Source organism: Cardiocondyla obscurior, linkage group LG13 (assembly GCF_019399895.1).
Source record: "Cardiocondyla obscurior isolate alpha-2009 linkage group LG13, Cobs3.1, whole genome shotgun sequence".
Taxonomy (NCBI): Eukaryota; Metazoa; Arthropoda; class Insecta; order Hymenoptera; family Formicidae; genus Cardiocondyla; species Cardiocondyla obscurior.
This window is the reverse complement of record NC_091876.1, coordinates 1,849,238-1,873,097: the sequence shown is the minus strand read 5'-3', so window position 1 is coordinate 1,873,097 and position 23,860 is coordinate 1,849,238. Positions and strand designations below refer to the sequence as shown.

Sequence of the window (23,860 nt, the reverse complement as noted above, 5' to 3'; positions counted from 1 at the left end):
CTCGTTTAAAATCCTAGAAAAAGTTATCAGATTTTTGCAATGTTGTAATGGCAATCATCGGAAAATTCTATGCGCTACACATATTTTATTTTCATGATATGAGGTATAGGAAAGGATAAATTAAATAAAACGTTTATTTCAGCACAGCTGAATTTATTGGCCACTTTAGAAATCCTCAGAAATCCGAAAAGCCTCTTTCGAGTCACGGTAGTTACGATAAACTATTAGTTTCTCACTGCTCTTTCTATTTTGTTTCGATCTATCATAATTACTGCATTAGACAGATCAATGCATTAATAAATGACCGACATTCTACAATATTTACTAGTATTGTAATTATATCTGACTTAATTTAATACTTTATCATCGAATTCATCTCATCAATCATGATAGAAAGAAACGTAAAATAAATATTTTATAAAAAAGAATATAATCAAATTACGCTTGAATGAATCTTAAATTCATGAAAACGTATGGAAGTATTGTATATAGGATATTTTTTTTTTTTTTTACATGTGGGAAGAATATACTCTAAATTCGTTGAAGTTCTTATGTAATTACAATACAATACAGTGTCCGGATTCTATCGTGCAATATAATATTCTCACGAGTAAACTGTATTATCAAATGGTTAGTAATGATAAATTAAAATAACGAGAAGATATTATGTATTACATGATCGTTGCATTACAAAAGACGAATGTTAAAAAGGCTTCTTCCACACGCGTTCTTTTTGTGTGCGTTTTATTTATTACGTAGTTTTTTATTTTATTATTTTTTTTTTGCGATTTTATATAAGTTTCTCAAATAAAGTACCTATACTATACTATACATCGTACATGTTTGCATTGGAAGCATAAATCGGAATTTTTATTTCTCTTTTTATATACCTATACTGATTTTATTCACGCAATTCTTTAATTAAATAATACTAATCTAAACCTTAAACATGATCTCGGTTAGTCTCATCGCTATACACGCTAATGGCTTCCACTTTGTCAATAAAGATATTTCAAACTTGATTCTCATAATCGAGAGAGAGAGATTACAATTATCACACTGATTCTTTTCTATTTCTTTTGCAATTTCTAATTTATAATATATATTTTTTTAACATTTTTTTTTTCAGTTTTCATCCATTAAAAGCTTCAGCAAGATCTCTTTAATGCTAAACGTGGAAAGCTCAATGTTGCACGAGAAAATTACTCGTTATATGTACCATCCAATTTGTAGAACATATAACAACTCGGTTAGAAGACAAATTCACTATCGTGCCAAATGAAAAAATAATATTCATCTGGTTTTGGTTTGCTGCTGCTGCTGTTGTGCTTTGAACTGCTTATAGACTTTCTTACTTGGAAGCAACAGTTGGCACAGACCAGGTCTTTTCTTACGCTTTCTGTTCGCCGTCTGATTATTCTCCTGATCTACTTCGTTCTCGTCATCATTTATGGGCGACAGCATTTGTTGCTGTTGCTGCTGCTGTCCATTATACCGAGTTTGACAAACCAATGTCTCTTGCGGAGTCCGTAGGGCCTCGAGCTCTGCTGCGCTACGATGTAAATCGGAGTCGTGGGCAAAAGTGCAATTGTGACCAAAGCGGCAGCGACCTTTTCGATAATTCCAGCATATCTTACGACCGTTTATCATTTTCGTGTCGTCCAGCGTAGGCGTCATTTTAACATGCTTCTCTAGAATCGCGCTCTTTGCCCGTTCTGCCTCAACAAATGGATTCAGAAATACAGAAGTCTTCAGTAAGGTAGGCGTGCTGTTAAAATCTGGCGTTGGCAATGGAAGCTTTTCTTTGGAAGCTGCTGTTTCAGTAATTCTCACGTGTCCGTCATTATCCTCTTTATTACTCTCTTCCTCCTCGTCTTCCATTTCGGACTCCACCTGCTCCGTACCCTTAAAGCTAACGGTGAGGCAATATCAGATTACAAAGAACAAGCTCCATTCTGCGTGTATATACCAGTTGTTGAACTTAAACAAATGCCTTGCAAAACGTATGTATTTCCCTTTTTTCTTTAACGTCATTAATGGTATTGATGTAGTAGGAATACGACTGTCTGTTTTAATCCGAAATTATTAGCTTTGCGTTTACACGACGTCGTCGAACTCGACGGATTCCTCGCGGGGTCTCCGCGTCGCGGTGAGTTTGCGGTGACATCGCGAAGGATCAAACTACCGCGGGATCGGTGTAAAAAGAAAAAACGAACAGGCCGAGAATGATCGGCAAGCGATCTGCGGCAGCTTTTTTTTTTTTTTTTACGTAAACGGCCGAAACTTACGTGTTGTCCGAAACGTCATCGTCCATCTCGCCGTCCGAGCCAGAGGAGGTCCCGTAATCCGCGACCAAGGAAGCCATAACAACAAGTGTTTAATTCAGTCGATCCCTACAAATACTAGCTTAACCGTACAATCTAATTAATCTAATCATCGCGTGAAGGGCCAGCCAGCTAGCCGGATGCTGACCAGGAAGATCAGCGGACTTTTGTCGGCCAACTTTGCGACGGCGACGCCACCGACATCTAACGGCACGCCGCCCAGAAGGCGGAAATGCGCACTTGAAATTTAATGTCTGCGTAAGAGAGATAAAGGAGCTCTTGAGAGCATGCTGTCTCTCTCTAATTTTTGTACGTGTTTTAAGTTTAACGCGATCTGTTTCTATGTAGTATTTTTATAGTTCTCCCGCACTTTAAACTGGACCGTCTTCGCGGCCGGTGCCTAATATGGGACATCTAATCGCTTCGTGTATGATTAGATACACATTATACTGAGGTAACGTATGCTAACGTTATATGCATTAATTAATTTAATTCAACAGCAATCAAAGAACTTCTTTATTAATTATGACTCGATTTAACGTCATTAAGAATATTATATTGTACTGAAACTTTCAAAGCTTCCGGTTTGATAAATTACGACCAGTTTTCTTAAGGAGCCGAAAGCGAATAAATGTTAGATTATAAATAATAATAATTTGAACGACTGAAAGGTAATTTAGTGCGGTTACACAGTTTTATGGTTAACCTCGCATGGGCACAGACAATTCCTGCTTTTACGATCTTTCGACATGGCAAGTGCGAAAATATTATATACCGTCCATGTCGCATTATTTCCTGCCCACCGTATGAATCGTACGTGGACGTCGTGTAGCCGCAAAGAACAAAAGACCATCGCCACAACATAACTTTACACTTGCGGTTGTCGCGATCCCGTCTCAGCTCGCGGTCAGCGTAGAAATCGATGAAAAATACGAAAGTCGACAGTCCTGCATCTGCTATTCGAAACTTTGTCTTCCAATTCGTTTTCCAAGGTACGTAAAAATATACGAGAAAATTTGCGAAGATGCTACGTGAAGCAATTGTACCGACTACGTTTTCAGAGCGAGAGAGCTTCGGCTTCGTCGTATTTGTCATCGATAATAAATGATTTCGTAAAATAGCTTGTAAAAAAGAATCGATAATTCGAGGTATTTATTTGTTCGAGTAATTATCGGGAGATTTATCGGCTGGATATTTTTTAATCTTCGTTAATCTGATGGCGATGCTTTTCGTTTAGATGACGCCACATAATTGTTAAACGCGCGAAGAAACGAATGAGCGTATATAATTAAGGAAATTATGGGATACATCGATATGATTATTTATTCAACGACACGCCTGTCTCATGGAATTGTTCTTTCAACAGGCATTTTTTACGCGTAGCGACAAGGTAGATTTCTGCGTCTGTTACCGGGCAATGAATTGCCCTGTTGTATCCAGCGCGGTTATCGACAGCGCCGCGCCGCAGAATTGGCGCGCAACCGACGACCATTTTGTGTTCGAAGGCGATACTTGGCGAACGGCGAGCAACGACGGGACGCGTTCAATTTGCGAATTTGCAACTAATATGGATCTTCCGAGCTGCCGCATCGTCGTACGAATAACGCGAGGTCGATGCTCATGCGGGGACATGCGGGGACAAACGGGCGGAGGTAAGAAATATCTGATTATCAATATCGAACTTTATGTCACCCGAGATGGCACTTACGACTAACCACCGACTCCCGAAAATTGTACGTTTCGCCTATGTCGCGTTATTTCACTCGCGAAGACGATGGAGTACGTCAGCACGAGGTGCGTGAGGCTGATAAGGTTGTAGTAATGTGTGCGTAAGATTTCACATGTGCCGCATGTATGTACCGCGCCGGCCGGATTGCCGATGACTGATTTCCCTCCGTTCTCTCGTCCCTTGCCTCTGCCTCTTAGGGTTACGTACACTGAAAGACAGATATTTCTTGCGACTGGCGTACGTAACTTCCTCCTCTCTCGATCTTCTCGTTCGGCCTTCTATCGGAATGTCCATCGTGAGAGTTGACGACATATTTTTAATTTTTTACCTTTTTCATCAGTATAATATAATCGGACGGCAACAGAACAGCAATACGGGACGAGAAGACATCAGACGATAAACGGGGGAGGAGGAGAGGGAGTGGAAGGCAGCCAGGAAGGCATCCGACAACAGCAGAGTAATATTTTTATGGTAAGTACCTTACAATTAATTTTAAAATTGAACTGCATTTATCTGAATGTCCATTGTGAGAGTTGACGACATATTTTTAATTTTTTTTTCTTTTTTATCAGTATAATATAATCGGACGGCGACAGAAAAGCAACACGGGACGAGAAGACATCAAACGATAAATGGGAGAGGAGGAGAGGGAGTGGAAGGCAGCCAGGAAGGCATCCGACAACAGCAGAGTAATATTTTTATGGTAAGTACCGTATAATTAATTTTAATATTGAATTTAATTTATCTGAATGTCTATTGTGAGAGTTGTCGACATTAAAAAATTTTTTTTTATCTTTTTTATCAGTATAATATAATCGGACGGCAACAAAAAAGCAACACGGGACGAGAAGACATCAGACGATAAACGAGGGACGAGGAGAAGGAGTGGAAGGCAGCTATGAAGGCATCCGACAACAGCAGAGTAATATTTTTATGCGAAGAAAGCCAGGATGGCATCGGACGACAACGAGGGATGAATAATGGGAAAGGAAGGCAGCCAGGAAGGCATCGGACAACAGCGGAGTACTATTTCTGTGGTGAGTACCTCACAATTAATTTTCACGAGTGATTAAATCGTCTAGCCTTTCCTTCGCGCGCTAAAATAGCATTCTAATGCTACGCGAAGCCGCGCCTGTCATTGCTAATTAATCTAGCGTTCAGGCTCTGACGTTGACGATCCCGCGCGCGTGTTTAATACAAACACTTTCGATTGGGAGTCAATTCTGCCTTCGCGAGGCGCGCACGTGGTTAAGTAACCGCGAGAAGTTATTAACATTCTCATAATTTTTCAGACGGTCGATAGGCGCGCCCGTTCTATTTCATTGATAGCGGTGATTCATGTCGGCGATAGCTAATATCGCGCACGGTAATTAGAGATCCGCCAAGTCGTAACGCGAATCCGTCATTGCCGTCACTTCCCAATAGACGGTCGGTTGTAGGAAGGAACATCTCGGGACCGTTTGTAATTAACTGTGATTGAACTCTCGCTGCTCATTGAGCCGCCAAAGTTACCCCTGCCTTTTCCCCTTCGGTTCTACGCGAGATCGCGGTTATTTTATTTAACGGATAGGCGCGAGTCGCGTGTTTTGCGCGGAATAGTTTTTGCTAGGAAGTGCCGTCCCTTTCGATGCAGTAAAGGACAGGAGCCACGCTCACGCCGCCCGAGGCGATGCGAGGACGCGAGAAAAATCCGCCGGGCCGGTCGCCGAGGAAAGCTGGTTTTTACGAGGCACTTAAGCGTACTTAATTAAATAAATCTGTGCACACCGCGCACGGTAGACTTTATTTCGCCGTTCGCGCAACAAACAGTCTCGCGAAAGGCGCCGTGCGCGTATTATCGGGAGGCCGCGGTATTAAATTGAAATAAACGCCTGTACTTTTTAATTATCGATATTTTATTCGATGCTAATATTATCAACGGATTTGCTTGTTGTTCGCCGTCTCGATTCGCGTGTTACTCCGATCTTCGCAGTAATTAGTAACTAATAGCCATAAGAACCATTAGCTACGGTCATTCTACGTGGCATATTTTCTGTTCTCATTTTTATAACAATACGGGATCGTTTTATGTAGTCGTAAAAAAAAAAAAAAAAGAAAAGATTAGTAAATTAAGTCCCCGAGGAAGTCAAGAGCGGCCGACTCCATTTAAATTAATTTTTCCCGTATATTTCATATTATTTTAGACAATTATTTGAATTGTGAGCTTAATCGCTTTTATTTCATTAAATATAAATTTAAGCTCAGCCGCGAGTACGATCTAGCCCGTGCTGCTTTGTTTTGACTCCGGCCGAGATCTGTATAATAGATAACACACGTATAATTATAACGAATGGCTTCTACGGAAGATACGCTTCTCCAACGTCGACGTAACCACCTCCGGTCGCAATCGAGTAGCGAGAAATAATTATTATCGACACGTACGTGTTCCCATTTCGTTTCCGAGGCCGAGCCGGAGTGCAGGCGCGCTGCCGGGAAAAATCCGCGTCCGCAGACTCATCGTGCGCTCCGTTACACGATCGCTCATCTTTTTCGTGTCCGCCCGTGTAACCGGTCTTACGTCACGGGCGTAGAGGCGGTACGTCTTCCGCGGAATTACGAGGCGGCCGTCGAGCTACGTGAAAACGTGAGACGGCGACCGTGTTCCGTCTTGTTCGAGATGCTCTCTTTCCGCGGGGGTCCAGTTCTTTTCCCTCCTGCGCGCACACGTCCACATCACGCAGGAAATTTAATTTTCGACGACGTTGTCCACTCGATGACGGAGAACAGCGTCCTTCCGCGAAACCAGTGACTCGACGGTATCACGCGCGTCCGAGAAATATTAAACGCGCGAAGAGTACAAGCTCCGAGATGCGCTTGCTTCCGGAACGTAATTTCTGTCGAACTCTATAATTAGTAATAACAGGCGTATCAGGTATACTACAAATGTCTATTTTGACGGAGGGGAAAAAATAATAGGATTGATAGGACGGTGAATTTATTCCAATTATTATTTAAAAAATTCAATATCAATAGACTCCGTTTTTTTTTTTTTTCTAACTTTTGCGTTAGATCGTAATTAAGTGCAATGGACTTTATTAATATTTTAATTATAGAATTCATTGAGATAAATTCATGCGTTAGCACCGAAATCGTTGGCCTCGTTATAGGGATAAATCCTTAATCGAACAACCGTAGTCGCCGATTTAAATTCCATCGATGATAGGCGAGTACTCTATTGTGACAAATTGTTAGGTGTGCAAAATTAAGTCGTTCAGCGACCGGTGCGGTCGCGAGCGGTCATCTATCACTTGTTCGCGTATCCCCGGCTTTTATTCTGAAAACCGCCGGCGAGCCGACGGAACGATATCGCCTAGGTCCCACGACTCGGACGCGCGCGTACTTTGACCCCGGGGTAAACTCCGTATATCTTGCGGTTAAAATTATGCGGGACTGGATATACCGGCTGCTGCTACGGACGAGCAGCGAGAGTGTCAGCGGTAACGAGTATATGGCAGTGTCGATGCTTGCCAGGACGCTACTAAGCTAAGCATTACGCACCAGCTTACACGCGTATCCACGCTAATATATTACGGGCGAGAGCTATGGTTCTCCTCGGCAACACGCTCAAAACGCGAGACTTTGAACCGAGATTTTAATCTTGAATTATTAACATGTCCGTTTTTTTTTTTTTTACATCTACGTCGTTGAAGATTTCCGAATAGGATATGTATTTTCATACTTTTATTTTTATTAATTAAATAATTGGAAAGGGAGAGTGGTTGGATTTTATTTTAAAATAACAATTCGAGGCAGAAATAATTTTTTTACGAAAATATATTTTATTCTATAATGATGAATACATGTTTAGAAAATATTTTATTGCAACGCTTTGGAATATTGCTAGTTAAAACGGTAGGTAATACACGGTGGCGTTGTTGCGCGCGTTGCTTAGATTTTTCACGACGGTTTCGTAATAAGTTGTATATTTTATACGGTGAGACGGGAAGTTTCATTGTCGACGCAACGTAAGCGAAAGAGAGCAAGAAACACGGTTTCCTTTGGGTACCAGACATTGCGCGTGAGCGATAGAACGCTGTTAATATATCCCGAAGAGCGAGATACATGACAAACAGGTTTCTCCATAGCGTTGCACGGCGTTAAGAAGCCATTGAAGCGAGCGGTGCCAAGTTCCTATGGCAGGTGATAACACGGCTTGAGAAGATTCTATCGAGGATACTGCCGGATTACGCGGAACTATTTAAAATTATAACGTTACATCTTAAAGATCGCGGCGCGGCACACACGCGCATTAATAACGAGAAAATAGTACTTAGCGATATATTTACGCCGAATAATATTAAAATAAAATAGGAAATGACTTGATCAAGGAAACGGTTTCGTCGCTTTAAATTCAACGAAGGTACCCCTTTTTTTTTCTTTATCACGAATTATGAGACCTAGGCTTCGCGGGTAAATTTCCCTGACTTCTCGCGTTTACTGATCCATTGATTGATGCATCCGGACATACGCGGCGCGTGTGACTTTTATAAATCGCGCGGCGTTCGTGTCGAGCGGGTACACGCGAGTTCGTCGGTCGCGAGCACCGAGACATCGGACAGGCAATGCCATTAACACCGGGAACAGTTCTAACCGCGGCTTCACCAACCAATCGGGCTACTCAGCCTCGGTCCAGTGCAGCGCACCCTCGCACGTAACGCGGCGAAGGCAGCCGCTTTCTATGCGGACGGCGAGCACGTAATAGCAGCCGAGTGCGTGGCGGACAAACGCCTTTCCCGGTCTGGCCCTTGGGGTCAAAACTATTTTTCACCGTGCCTTCAGATAAATTATGCATGAATCGTGACCGCGCGGGCGCGTAATGCCGTTAAATACGAGTCGTATGTACGTGGCTCGCGAACAGGCCCGGAATCGGTGGCCCGTCCAATTCTCGTCCGGCGTCCTTGCTCAATTTCTTATCCATCGCCCTTTCGTTCCTTCCGCGCGAGATAACTCGTTCTTCCTCTTTCTTCTCGCGAAAAATATCGTCGGCACTCTCGCGACTCTTATTTGCGATCCTTGAATAGAATCCTTCGTCGCGAGACTAATTTCAGGAGTAGTCAAGCGTTAAGAGCCTTGTGCGTCGACGGTAGTAGTTGAGTGATAGGATAATTCGCTGCAATGGTTTTTTAACAATTTAAATAATTAAAAAAAAAAAAATAAAAAAACGCAAGACGTATGAATTCGAGCGAACTTGGAAACGTTGCCTTCACAATACCGCGGAGGCTCGACTTTTGTCAGAATGTGGGTGCAAAAAACGCGACTGGGCGTTTCGCCTTCGGGATGATCGGCGCGGCACGTCGTATCGCGTTTCGTAGTAACGTACCGTTGGATATTTACACGCAGGCACGAAAATTGTGAGGAAAATTATGGTGCTGGGGCGAGGATTATCGCCGTCGAGGCCAGGCCGTGTCATGGTAGAGAGCCGAGATCTACGCCCTCGTAACGATCGAAATTCATTTCCATAATTATCTCACGTTCGCGCGGATCATCAACGCAGAAAATTCCGCGGCCCGATTCCTCGCGAGACATGTCACACCGTGTGAGGTAATCGTACCTCCGTAACTTCCGCTTTTTACTGCCGACACTCTCGTTGTCTTCGTTCCTGATCGTTGCATTAATTTATTAATCCTTCGCCGAAGAGAATTAAAATTAAACACGCTGACGCGGCAATTCTTTTATTATATATTTTAATTTAAGATAATATTCCTCGTTTGTCGATTAATTTTTTTTTTTAATGAAATAACGTAATTGACAAATTAAATTAAATTAATTGGTGTTATTTAATATTGAAAAATATTTTAATACTTCTTATTTATTGAAAAGTTATCTGAAAATTTTTGTAAAATTGTTAAGCGATATCTGATGGGATTATTATCGAGAGACGTGAAATTATTAGAAGAGTGGATTGCTTTATATACATATTTTTGCCCGTCATGCGTATTCAGCCCTCATTGTAGCAGTTTTACGGACATTAGCGTAGGCCCCTATGTTCCTCCGCATTCTATTATATCCTTGAATATCGTACTTAGCGTCGGAGTAGCCCGTAATGCTGTATAATTCCGTAATGTGCGCAATATAATGCGCTACGCGAGTTTATTATTATTTTATTTAAAAAAATAATTAAAAAAAAAAAAAATTTAATTAACATATTCATGCAAAGACGGTGCGGCCCCCGCCCCCCTTCCCCTCCTCTCCTCCCTCCTTCCCCCCGCGACCATAGTCCAGGTTAAGCGTCAAAAAATTGCTGGTCCCTAAAAAGAGATGGGTGACCCTAGGCGCGGACCAATCAGAGCGTTCTATCGATCGCCTGATCGCACGGGGTCTACGCGACTCAGACGCATGGTACGCCAGGCACATGGAACACGTTGCTGCTCGAGACGAAGACGTCTAGGCATCTCCGGGTGTACTCTCGACGCATATCATCGTGTACCTATGTCTTGCCTCACCCTGAGGGCTCTATGAAGCGCCGTGTCTTGCACGGGACACCGCCGTTGCCCAGTTACCGACACACGTCCGGTCAGGTAAAGGTAAATCGTCACGTTCATTACTGTGCCGTGATAGTTTCGCGTATTCGCAGTCGGGCGACGATACGCGAGCATCGAATCTACATTGTTCGCGATCAAGGATCTTACAGAAGCCTAAATTCCAGATCGTATTTGAGAGCATGAGGCCTGCACCTCGCCCGCCTTCTACGTCGCGACCGAGATTCTCGTCCCGTCTCGTGCACGTGATTTTGGTGGAACTCGAGGACGACAAGGCGCGGGGAGAGTCTCACATCGCAGCCCCGTCTCGTTGGCCGCTTGGCACAGGCTTTCGCCGACGAGGATCGAGCCGAAGGATCAATGTGACTTTGGATCTTGCTTCACGCCGTCCAGTTTCTTGCCGAGATCGAGGACGACTCGAATGAAGTCCCGATAAAGGTAAGCACAGCAACGAATATTAATAAAGTATATTTTTTCGAGTGATCGTTCGTCGCGCTATTTAATTTTATTCGTAAAAACGTCTCAGTGCGGCTGGGCGCGGGGAGCGCGGGGAGTGGGACGGACTAGATGTGCTGGCGCTGTTGTATTCGTCCGGTCACCTAGAACGAAAACACGCGCGCGGTACAGCACACAATACACGCTCAGTAAGATATTGAACAGAACGTAATATTCAATGCAATTTTTACTGTTTCAGATAATACTCTGCCATCGAAGGAGGACCGACCCGACATCCCGAGGACATCCTGAGAGGAGGAGGAGGCCCAGGAAGGGTATCCTGCCCCGGCGGAGCAACCCATGGGTATATATCAATTTTTTCTTTGGATTTTTAATAACGTTTCTTAATTTTTTCATTTAATTAAATTTTATATCTATTAAATAATTGTTTTATTTTTTTGTTTCAGGTCAAGAGAAACTCCGCTGCGTCGCATCGCTCAGTGCCGCACGCCGATTCGAAATTATACGAACTGCAGCCGGTTCGTCGGTCGTTCGGGGCTGCCGATAGTTACCGGGCGTTTTTTTACGATTCTCTTTAATTCGGGAGTGTCGAAAAATTTATTAAGTAATTTTCGCGATTGTAGCTTCACCCGGACGCGTTCGCGAGTTACTTGTGCGCGGAAGGATGGCTCGTCACGTCCCATCTGAGAGGAGGAGCAGGCCCAGGATGGGTATCCTGCCTCAGCGGAGCAACTCATAGGTAAGGATCAACTTAAAGAATTATTAAAAAATTAAATACATCCGCATAATTTTTTTTGTTTAATCATTAACTATTTATTTTCAACATGTCTACATTAATATTGTTATTTTATGTTTCAGCCACCGCCTGAATTCAACAACTCCGCTGTTGCTCATTGCAGATCGGTAAGTTGCAAAAATCTTATTTCACATGTTGTAATCGGGTCTCTTAACTCGATATCACGTCGTCGATTATAAATTAAAATAACCTTCCAAAAAATAACGCACGCGAAGCGTGAGCATAGTTCTAGTCAAATTCATAAATCCCGTGTGATAGTTGCCATTTTCTCATCGGTGTGAATTGCCAATCTTGCTAGGTATATCAACTATTAATTAAATCTCGTCGAATTTTTTTGCTGAATCGGAAACAAAGGTTTAACCTGGTCGGTTTAGGATCTTGATCGGTTTTCTGTATAACTTGTGGGTTTCCGGCACCTCGTAGGGACTCGTTTCGAGCAGGAATAGTTTTATCGGCGCGTAAAGAACGGGCGAGTTCTTCATTATCGTCCACGGGGCCAAATTGCGTAGGCGTATCCGTACCTTCGAACACACACGTTACCTTGACGTACTACGACCGTACGCACGCGCGCGCACGCACACGCACACGCACACGTTCTGGGTGCCCGTGTACTCAGATAGGGGAACAGAGGTGGAGAGAAGAGTAGAGAAAAGAGGAGAGGAGTGAGCGGCGAGCCGAACGTCAGCGAAAACGACCGAGCGAATGGAGCCGGTTAGATTGCGGATCGTGAGGTGGAGGGCCAGTATCGCGTCAGTTCCGGAGTGAAGCTGGTCGGTGGTCTGTGTCAGAGCAGAGCCGCTCTTTCTGTCTCCGTCTTTCTCTCTTTCTCCCCTTTCTTTCCCCCCTGTTTTACGTGGCCTCTTTCCGCCCTCTTTGCCTCGCGTCCCGGACCGCCGCGACACGCCGTCCCCGCGTACCGTCCGCGCGCGAGGTCCTCCGAAATCGATGTATCCCGGTCTCCCGGTCTCTCCCTTCGGGTGCTCGCGAGACGCGGTAGTACACAGTGCCGCAGTGTGGAGTTGTTACCAGTGGGAAAAACGCACGAATTAATTTATTTACAAACGGACGTGCCACGCGCGACCAGTCCCGCCGTCCACCGCCGTGGTTCACGATCGTCACCGACCGCTGGATAAACCAGACAAGTAAGCGCAGTTTTGTATTCGTACACAATGGTCCTTCGATTGCCGCGTATCATAATTGCAGCGCCAGTCCTTGCTCTTGCTCGACTTATCGCGATCACGAACGTTCGTTTGTTTCAGCAGTCTCGCGCTCCTGCAAATATATCGCTAATATATGTACGTAGATAACGTTCGTTTTGGAAATTAATTTATTTAGGTACGCACTAGATAACATTCGTTTTGGAAATTAATTTATTTAGGCACGCACTAGATAACGTTTATAATAATCGATTAAAGTTATAATATTAACGTTTGTATCGCGAACTCTGCCGTGCGCAAACCTACGTCTGCCCGAGTTATTTTTTTTTTTTCTTTACGCGTATGTTCTGGTATTCGACAACGCAATAATGTACCGAAGTTGAAGTGAGTTTATGGCGAAGCATTCCAATTTGCATAACGCGTTTGTTATGGCAAGGTCAATTTCCTCTTCGATAAAAATATCCAAGATAACGACTTTAATGCACAGGCACATGTATAATACGCGTACCATAAAGGAAGCTCGATATCTCTCTATCTAAAGTGGTCCCTTGCAAAAATTACAAGTTTTACATTTCTTCATCAAAATGTTTATGGCTCGAGATGCGAATTTATCGCGTGTATAAAATAAAACGCAAATGCCTTTATTTCGTTGCACCGTTCAGTAAAAATTCTTTCACGCGGACGATATAATTTACACTTACATTTTTATCTTTCTAATACGTTTACTGTTAATTTCAAATTATTATTCGACGTGCTCGACGATCGTTTCCTGAACGAGGCATTATCTTTCTCGCCGCTCGCTCTGCATTAGGTGGAGCTGCATATAGTATACGTGATTTTACACAGAAAGCTCTTTTGTAGCTTCGATCCGCGGGCATTGTACTCCGAATGCGCGAATCGTCACGCCGTAACTAAAATCGAATGTGTGTCACGTTCACCGCGGTGATTAGTAATCAGGGCACGCGAGCACCAATTATATTTGAAAAAGTCAATGTTACCGGGAAAGGATTTCGTGCGGGTTTACGCAATCGCGCGCGATTCACGCCCGCGGTAGCATTGTTCCGGGTTTATCCGACTATGGAGAAAGTGCAGGCCAGACATTGTCCTCCCTGCTCACCGTATGTAGAGGTCGGATCCAAGGTAAATGAATACTCGCAAGGCGAAACGAGTCGATTTTTATCGCCGTGAAAATTACATTTTTTCGAAAAATCGTATTTTTTTTTCTTGAAATAAAATAAAATATACGGAAATTAAATCTACCACATCAATGTTTTTTTTTTTTTTTTTTGTATTGGAATTGACTAAAAATCTGTTTTCAACGCTATTCTCGATCTCATGAATAAATCATGCGCCGGAAATATCGATCAGATAAACGACTTTATGTTACCGCCAATTACGAGATAAATAAAAGCGCGAATTAATTTTTTTTTTTCTTCCCTCTCTTGCCGGATACGCGGAGAAGAGCGCGGAATAGAGCGGTCATTAGCGTGGGGCGAGAAAAAAAATATCGCCGACGGTTTTATATCTCTCGTTAATTATCCGTCGCCGCGGTCAAAGCTCGTTGCTCGTCTCGGCCGCGATAAATATAAAACAATTACGCGCCATCGGCGTCGCGGTCCCGACGGTAACGTTCATTAATTCGGAGTTATTCTCGCGCGAATTAACTCGATTTATCGGCGACGACTCGTCGGCGATCCTCCCCCCGTCTTATCTTTTTTTTTTTTTTTTTTTATCTCCCCCGATTTTTCCCAGCCGGCGGGTGACTACGCGCCACGGCGTGCAATATCGCCGCGCGCCATAAAGTGTCGGAGTCTGTAAGGCGGCCGTGATTGCCTGACACGTCGCAATTGAATGTCATAACGCGATAGGCACGCCGCACAATACCGCGCGCGGCCGCACGACGGCATTAAGCATTATATGCGTAATTTACGAAGGTTATTTACTATACAATTAGATAGCCCGCGCCAAGTATTACGCGCGTGTGCGCGTACGGTGCCGCGGACGCGCGTGCACGCACACGCGCTCACGGCCCGCCGCGCGGACGTGCATGATAATGGTCCAAGGGTCTCATCAGTGGCACACAGAGCGAGCGAGCGAGAAAGAGAGGAGAGTTCTTACTTTTTCCTCCGGCGTATCTAGGATAATATACGATATATACGGTGTAACGAGGTATGTAATGGGTAATAGTGCGTAATGATATAATGCGCACATTCCTCGACGTACGTCTGCTATAACAAACATTGTTAGGGAGAATGCGTCGCTCGCGCGCGCATCTCGGCGCGTGGTCCTTGGCGGAGCCGCACGCTTTACCGTTTGCGAACGAGAGCATGCTAACGAGGCCGCGTGTTAGAAATTACGCGAGCTCATTAATTATGATCGTTCCCCAGCCGTTTGCCTCTCCCACGGCCGCGTGACGCATCCCGCGATGCGCCGATTCCGCCTCGCGCCCGATCCCCGAACGTTCCGTTATCGTACGGTATTTTTTTCGCGCGTTCCCGCCGCCGCCGCGCCGTCGTTTAGCGTATCCGGCGAGAGTGATGAAACGTTTCTTTTCGCGGATCGAGGTCGCCTTCTTTCTAAGGAATAGGATCCGGAAGCGTTGCCTCGTGTCCCGATGGGAGTCAATGAAAATTAAATAGACTGCAACTTTGTGGAAAATTACGCGTGATAGGCTGGACTGCGTTTTATTGCGATAATAAAATTAAAAAAAAAAGAAAAAAACCAACTAAATATATTCCTAGACTCGTAACAGTATTAACATCGATTTTAATTCGACTTAATAAAATTAATCTCGTATAATATTCCGCCGTTTTAAGGTACGCAATTATCTAATTAATTATCGAGAAAAAAAAAAAAAAAAATTGCCTAGCGATAAATGTGATCTGCAGCTCGAAAACAGACGTTAATCAATCGGTCGGTATTATTATTTTGTCCGTAGATAGTAATGAGAGCGTAGTGCGGATGATTTTCGATGTTTCGCCGGATATTTGCACGCACTCGGTGTAGGTCCGTTGCATTTGCCGCGGATTCCAATGCGTCTGCCAGCGTACTTGTTGAATGATAAAAGCGATAACGAGAGCACGCGTTAGGACCGAATTACGCGGGCATCTACACTAGCCCGCGCGGAGAGTCGACGGTATCGCGAACATTGTCGGTATATTATGCGATAAGATGTAGAGCCTCGTAAAGGAGCTACCAGAGGCCGGGTAATTAGGCTCCTTTTCTGCTCGCTCTCGCTCTTAGCCGAACGAGCTATCGCATGTAGCGTATAATTGTCGAGTGCTATAACCGCAATTTGCAGGAAAATCCGCGCGAGAATATACTGTCATGTGCCTCGGTTATCTGCAGACGTTTGCTGCAATTCCTACGCACGCGGTATTCCTCCTCCCTTCCCCCTCGATATTACGTATATGAACTGATAAGTTACAAATGGATTATAAAATTTGTGATATTTGAGTTAGGGGAAATCGAAAAGGGGATCTCGTAAGAGATGGGCCTTGCCTTGACTGGCTAATGATCGCGATTATTCTAATAAATAACGCCATATCTAAACGTGAATTGAACGCGAGTGCTTGTCGTTGAGTTTACATTAATTTACTCCTGCCTCCGAGTATCGGGGCGGCGGCGTTCCCCAACCTCGGCCGTCGAGGAGGCGAATATCGAACGTGAATTAAACGGATCGTTTTGTATTTCAATTTGCGAATCGATCCGAGTATCAAGGGAGACTTTCCCCTCCGTTGATAATCCATTACGCTAACGTCTATTTGTTCTCGGGAATTATTAAATCTGTGCCGGCGAGAAAAATGCGAACAGCCAGAGGGTCCGGGTCTCGAGCGGAGGCCTCCGCGAACGGTGTTCTTGACCGGCTTTAATTTCAGCTTCAGCTGCAACGTCAGCCCGCGGCGGCGAGAATGCATTTCGAACAAAACGTAAATCGCGGAAGTGCGCAACCTATTGTTTGCGCACGACTTATTCGAGCGCGGTCCTGGCTTCGTTGCGTTAAAGCGTTATCGGCGAGAGTGATAAACGTGACGAGAGATACGGTAGATTAATTCCTTTCTATTGCAACCGCGCGGCGTAATTCTTTTCAAACGGTAAAACAAAACGTGTACACAGGTATACATAATAATGCGATAAAGAAGTAACAACTTACTGACGGGAAAATAAATTTTTCAGCCAAATAGAAATACGTATTTAAATCATGGTACGTGAGATAAGATACAATATTTTTTTTTTTTTTATCTATTTTTACTGCAACGGAACAAGTTTGCGAGACTCTCCGCAAAGTGACACGGGAATTTATCTTTTTAATCTTCGTCTTCTTGATTCTAATCTTTCTAGCGTTTGATCGGCAGCTGTCAAGCTGTCGTTTCGAAATATTCTTGAGAAATCTGCTTGATTTACGTAAATAGATAAGTCGCGACATAGATTGTCAACAGGAGGAAGCGCGGGTGAATAATCTCTCTTATTAATCGATATTATTAATTGATGTTAGTTTTATGAGCCTTGCTATGAAATATCCTATTTGATCATCCGCGATGTTAGTTTTGCAATTAACAGATAAATTATCGGGAAGCGTCGTGGAATGTATTTATTAATAATGCCATCGGAGGGTTGCGATAAAGTTATTACGCGTTCTATTTCGAAATCCGATTACCGCAGAAATCAATCCCCTTATCGATATTTAATTAACAGATATGTTTGTTATATCTTAACGAGCGTTTAATTGGAATCTGATTACAATGGAAATATTTATAGATCGTTTCTTGTGAGACGGCCGATACTTTTTACGATCGTTAGCGGAAGGTTAACTTCACACGTGAAATTAATTCTTGATTTTTCGCCACCGACTTTCGCTTGCGCAGCGGAATGTTTAATTATAGCGCGACATAAATATTTTGTATATAAATACCGGCTTAAATATAACGCGTTGGGTGCAAGATTTACTCAGGCCGGCGCCAGTTCCACCCGAGTTCCGTTAATAGCTCGTCAATTTCCATATGCGATTGATACGTCGCCGTGCCCAGGTTCGCGTATCTCCGCGCGATGTCTACGGTAGCCCGTCTAATGATTCCCGTTTAATCGAGGAGTATTATTAAAATATTAAGAGGGATCTTTCTCTTCGCCTCCACTCCCCCCGCCTCTCCCTTCGCCTTCGCTCTTGGTTGAACGTATCGGGGTAGAGAGGCTAGAGACCAGCTCGTCTACCTGCTCGCCCCGGAGCTTTTGCATCTACTTTTGATCGTAGAACCGGAAGATCGAGTCGCCTCTCCGGTCCGGCGATCTCGAGGAAGGGAATAAGGAGTGAGTTTCCATGGCCCTCGTAAATACCAATTACAATAATTACGATAACTGTGGCGCCTAGTCGCGCGGTGCCCGGCGCTACTTTTATCTGCGCTTAACCAACCCTCGTTCTTCCCTTATTATTAATCACGTGCTTAATTAATATTCCGGGATGTTACTCGAGGTAGCGATTAGCCGCGGGGCGTGGTCGGTCCCAGTTAGCATCTTCTCTAATAGATGATATCGTATCTCGGTTATATTCAGCTCTCACAGTTTTTATCAACTAACGGTGTCAGCTCGGTCGAATTCGCTCCGTTTAATAAACGCTTTCCGCGTCTTTTAATAAACGTTCCTCGATCCGCGTTCCCTTGCGCTCGCTAATAATATTCCTCGAGCACGGGCAACAATTTTACTCGACAATTTTTTTTCGATCGTTTAAATCCGTAGCCTAAGCGAACCGCGAAGAGTGCTCGCCGGTTCCGTCGTTTTCACGTTTGCGAGAACTTGGATTATTTGCGATCAATTAAATACTTAATAATAAATAGGAAATTATTTCAGTCACTTAGCCGGTGCCGGTCGTTTTGTTAGCAAAGTTAGAATATACGAACGAATGATTTATTGCGGCTACCTGCCTATTATTATTATTATGTAACGATGTTATTACGATAATGAAATTGTTTCCGTTTCCGTTGCGCTATAATGGACATCCCCGGCGATGAATGCGATATTGTTTTTATTTGAAATCGGATCACTTGACGCGAAAGCGCGACACGGACGTATCTCCTGCAACGAGAGAAATCGTTACGCAGGATGTGAGGTTTAATAACCGGGTCGGAAGCCGCTTAAGACTTTAACCGTGCGAAACTCGGTCGTCGTTAACGCGGATTAGATATTACTCTAGAGCGTGCACCTGCCATGTCGCGCGAGGAGAGAGCGTATCCGCGTGGCCATAAGTGCCAGCTGCAGGTGCGGTAGCCTGTCTTCGCATAATAAATCCAAGAGACGGTACCTTGATAGCACGCTGACGCAGATGTGTATTAGCATTTATTTCAAACCAAGAAAATTGGTATTACCCAACGTTTTTTTATTTTTTTTATATTTTTTTTTTTTTTAATAAACACGGAGATATTTTCGTATATCGGCGTATTTATGAATCTCACAATTAAAATCTGGAAATACGTAAGAACCTTGCCCGATAGGCGTACGTTTTAATTAAAAAGAGAGAAGGACATTACGCGTTTTAACTTGCGCCGCCTCAAAGCCGACTTTTGAGCGAGTAAAATTAAATCGCGCTAGATTTCACGCAACGCACGTCACCCTGAACTTTCATCTGAAACGAGTTTCGCGTTACCGAACTTGGTCGGTTCGAGAGTACAACGACGGGTTTCCGCGGAAGTCGTCTAGCCGTGCAGACACTGCAGCGCTCACGGATATTTCTTATCATTATTATTACGCGCTCCACATGCGCCGCGCGTACGAGACGGACGTTCTGTAATCGGGCAACAAAATCAATCGGAATAACGGCGATGGAAATGTCTTACATCGCGCACTTTCGTTGAACGCGGAATTGTCCGTGCTCGAGAGGCCGCTTTTCCATTTCGAAGTCGCTCGACACGCACGAGCTCCCCCGGGTTGTTCCGTTTCCTCAAAGCCACGGGTATTAGTTGCATCTGTTCGACGTGCACCTTGTGTTACTTGCCTCTTTTCTTCTTCTTCGGCTTTGCGCGCTCTTGCCCCCTGCCCTCCGTCCGCCGTTCTCATTATCTCGTTCCCTCTCGTTCGGCCTACCTTGCCCCGCGTACTCCGCTTTTATCTCCTTCGCGGTCTCACCCAGATACCCGCGGATCACCCAGACACGGTGGTTGAAACCATCCGGCATAACAACGGGGCAAACGTAACCTGGTTCTGGGGATAAGGCTCTTCTACCTTCCTATTATGGTTGTTATATGCCTCGGGAAACGCGCGCAGCACACACACAGGTCCGCCCGGTATTTTTTCATTGCTCCGTTACCGAGAAACACCGCGTGTACTTAAAATGCGTGCAGTCGTCCCCTTCTTTCCGTACGCGGCCGTATGTGCGCCTTTATGCGCACCGTTTCCGACCTTTCTCTCCACCCCGCTTTGGAGCATCCCCCGGTACGTAACAATAGGATTCCGAGAAAAGAGAATTCTTATATATATTTTTTTTTTTTTTTTTTTTTTTTTTATCGCAGCTTTAGTAAAAAAAAATCTGCGTTTAAAATCGACGAGTATTATTCGAAAATGTTTCATGGAATAATTTTCAAAATTTGGGTCAATTAATGAAACGAGACAATGGTACGATTTTTTTTTCTTCTTTTTCGTGGATGTTCCACAAAGCTCAGGATTCCGCGAAAACACAATAGACGCATTCTTTTTTAGTTCGAAGGAGGATAAGGCTACGCGCGTGTCTTGCCCCCGTTTCATTTTCACGTCGTTCGCCGGGCAATTCTACCCGTTTGACACAGTGCAGCCTTCGTGGGACGACCTTCGCGAATAATACCCACGTTCCGCAGCGAGCGCATAAATACGCCAGGCGAATCGCGTAGTATATGCTCGTACTTTTAGCTACCCGTACGCGTGTGATTACCAAGTGCAGCCGGCTATTATTATACCACGGTGAAATTAATTCGCGTGCGCTAGTCGTGTAATGCAGTGTACATACATTTACATTAACAAGCTATTACGATCCCTCGAAAAAATGTTCCACGATCTCTCGTTCGTTTTATCCTGATGCTTCTTTTTTTTTTTTTAATATCATTGATTCGTATTTTAATTTTGGTTGATATTCTTTATTAAAAAAAATGCTTTTGGAGGGGAGAATGAATAGGTAGGTAGGTGGTAGGTAGGTGTTTGAGATATTTTTTTTTTTTTCTATCAAGTTGATTTCTAGATTTATATTAAAAATTAATATATTCTAATTCGATCACGAGTCCCGTTTATTCTCATTATCATTTTGTATTCGATTTTCGATGTTCACGCCGGTGTTAAAAAAAAAAAAGAGACGATCGGAACGGTACATCGTTCACTAATTTAGCCGCTGGTGGTTCAGAGAAACGGCTGGCTTAATCTAGCGAGCTCTTACCGCGGCACGATATATATGTGGCGCGATCCGGTTTGCCCTCGAAGATGTAACCTTCCACTTCTTAGAAACTAAAGGAACCAATTTGCCGCGAAGGGTGCAGGTTAGCAGCGATCCTCTCCTTCTATTATGCTACAAATTAGCCTCAATCGAGGCGAATAGAACATCCGCGGCTACGATTTGTTGATTATGAGCGAACGCCCGAGGTAGAAAACGTTGTAGGCCTTTTCTGCTCTCGCGAGAGCAGAAAAGGACACGTAGGAGAGACGAAGGTCCTATTTCAGCCGCAGGGAAGGTCGGCAGGATCCCGATCGGAAATAATCTAATGGATCTTCTTGATCTGCGACACGGGGGTGGAGGAGCCTTTAGATCCCGCCCGCGAGCTTCTTGGAAAAGCGACGAACAAAGGACTCCTGCGAATCGCATTTGTCTCGCTTGACGTTTTACGACGAAGATAAACGGCTCGAAAAGTCTCGTATGTCAGAGATGAATGTATCGATAAGTACCGATAGAATGCCCCAAGTACAAAACGTCGTATTTCCACGCGATATTATAAATAAAATTAAAAAAAAAGAGAGAGAGAGAGAGAAAAAGAAAACGTAGAACAGAACGCGACATTAATGATATCGATATATTTTTTAATAGATAGGATTTTAAATAAAATTAGTCAAGAATTTTTAATAACACTTTTCTCGAGAAAAGAAACTCCGTGCGATACGCAGAATACTAATAACGGCCGGAATAATTTTATTCGAGGACACGAACGTAGCTAAAACGTTCCCTCTAAGCCACTGACACAGATATTCATGGTCTAGAGATTTAAATGTTTTCGCAGCCGGTCGAGATCTCTCATATTGTAACGAATGTGACATACTTTCACCCGGTTCGACCGGAAATCTTACGGTCAACCGGTTGATCAGCGACCTATCACGCGCGCTTGTGGATCCAATGGTGCCTTAATCAGCGTCATTCAGGGTCAATTTAGAGCCTGCAATCTATTTATCCGTAAAATCATTATACCGTGTACGGGGCCGATTCTCCGCGCCGCCGGGACCTTTTCCGCGGCTCGCGTAATCTCGACGCTAATGGTTTCCATAGCCAATACGCGCCCATAAATCATCATCGCAGAATAGCGAGCTAATAATCGGCGTTTTTTTTTTCCCATGCACGCGTGCAATTAACCGCGTTGCGAAATCTCCTTTTTCACCTCGATCCCCGCGATTTCTGCAACGCGGCGCGGCGAAGTCTGCGCGACGGATTGTCGTTCTTTCGGCTAGGCCTTCGCCGCCAAATGAATTGCCCCAGATGAATGGATCAGATAACGCGGCCGTAGTTCACCGCGTTGCTCGACTATCGCGCGGCCTGTGTAATGTAGAAAATGACTCATGCGTGCCGCGTGTAGTATCGTCAATGATTTTTACTCGATTTCTTTTTTTCTTTTTTTTTTCTTTTTTTTTTTTGAACCAGTTCGGTGTCCTTAAATTCTACACGTACACGCGTGTCTCGCTTGCGTAATTAATAGCTTTTTATCGAGCGTATGTTTCGACACGTCGGACATGCAACCGGATTATCCATCAACGACCAACAACATGATTTACAAAAACATGCTTCGCGGTATTTAAATATCTTCTTTCTGGCATGTTAGCATGCACGCGTACATGATATTCGCATGTCGCGTCACGATTTCGACAGATTTCTTTACGCGGACGTGCAGACAGGGTTGTTTAAATAAAACGAACGTTCGGAGCTGACAAGCGGAAGAATGCAGATCGGAAAGTTTATCTTTTTAACGAGTTATCCAATTATATTTATATAAAAAAGAATTTCATTAAAAAAGAACGGAAGCGAATGATAAGAAGTACATTAATCTCTCAATTAGTAGAACACAACATTTTTATTACATTATTACGTTAATATTCGCAATCGTGTTTTTTTCTTTCGTTCGCTAGAACACTTAACTCGTCAGAAGCCCGTCGGTAAATCTTCCATTAAGTAATAACAAGGCCAATGCGCGGCAGGGTGTATTTTAATTTTTTTCGCGTTTTACTTTAGGCGCTTCGCGATAACGTTAACAGCCACCTACGGCGATTTTTGCTAACGAACTTTTGATTACGCTAATTATTTGCCGCGCGCTGAACGTCACGGATCAAGGCGCGCTCGCCGATCGTTTCTGCGGTCAATAATCAAGATGTTTCGATTGCGCGTCCGACTCGGGCGAGAGAGGTCCGTGAAGCGCCCTGTCTGCCGCGTGTACATTTATACGCCGTACGTAAATGGATTTAATAACATTGCTGCGAGCGAGATTGACAGCTGTAAACGAGCGCACATTGCAATATTGCGTAGCGGTGCGTTAAGTCGTTGCGCCGAGCTCTTTCTCTCTCTCTCTCTCTCTTCGAGTATCGCGAACATTATTCACCCTCCTTCCACGCAACCACGCCTTTTTCATTATCATAATTTTCTGCGCGAAGTCCGCGTGTCTCTCGGTACAAACAAATAC

At 44.0% G+C, this 23,860-nt stretch overlaps 1 protein-coding gene and 1 long non-coding RNA gene across 5 annotated transcripts in view; one reads left to right on the top strand and one right to left on the bottom strand.

Annotated features, from left to right (window-relative positions):
- Window positions 1-132: 132 nt before the first annotated feature.
- On the bottom strand, window positions 133-2,532 carry LOC139107687 (uncharacterized). Of its 2 annotated transcripts, none has more exons than XM_070665481.1 (2): window positions 2,289-2,532; window positions 133-1,912 (listed from the first exon to the last, which is right to left on the bottom strand). In XM_070665481.1, the coding sequence occupies exons 1-2, from the start codon at window positions 2,363-2,365 to the stop codon at window positions 1,294-1,296; spliced, it is 696 nt and encodes a 231-aa protein (XP_070521582.1). In that variant the 5' UTR covers window positions 2,366-2,532; the 3' UTR covers window positions 133-1,293. The 2 variants fall into 2 exon arrangements, with proteins under 2 accessions (XP_070521582.1, XP_070521584.1); XM_070665483.1 differs by having other exon boundaries at window positions 133-1,905; window positions 2,289-2,531.
- Window positions 2,533-2,724: 192 nt separating this feature from the next.
- Window positions 2,725-23,860, top strand: part of LOC139107688 (uncharacterized) — a 47,968-nt gene continuing 26,832 nt past the window's right edge. The window contains exons 1-10 of one of the 3 annotated variants that reach the window (XR_011546550.1): window positions 2,725-2,778; window positions 3,691-3,976; window positions 4,394-4,524; window positions 4,626-4,756; window positions 4,859-5,090; window positions 10,365-10,616; window positions 10,739-11,009; window positions 11,266-11,370; window positions 11,474-11,766; window positions 11,886-11,930. This is a non-coding gene — a long non-coding RNA (uncharacterized lncRNA). Of the gene's footprint in view, window positions 2,779-3,690; window positions 3,977-4,393; window positions 4,525-4,625; window positions 4,757-4,858; window positions 5,091-10,364; window positions 10,617-10,738; window positions 11,010-11,265; window positions 11,371-11,473; window positions 11,780-11,885; window positions 12,185-23,860 lie in introns of those variants that run through there. The other 2 variants (XR_011546549.1, XR_011546551.1) reach the window with 2 other exon arrangements.

Coding starts and splice junctions, on each gene's coding strand:
- LOC139107687 (XM_070665481.1), bottom strand. CDS start 2,365: ATGGCTTCCTTGGTCGCGGATTACGGGACCTCCTCTGGCTCGGACGGC. Junction 1,913..2,288: donor GATGACGTTTCGGACAACAC/GTAAGTTTCGGC, acceptor CCTCACCGTTAG/CTTTAAGGGTACGGAGCAGG.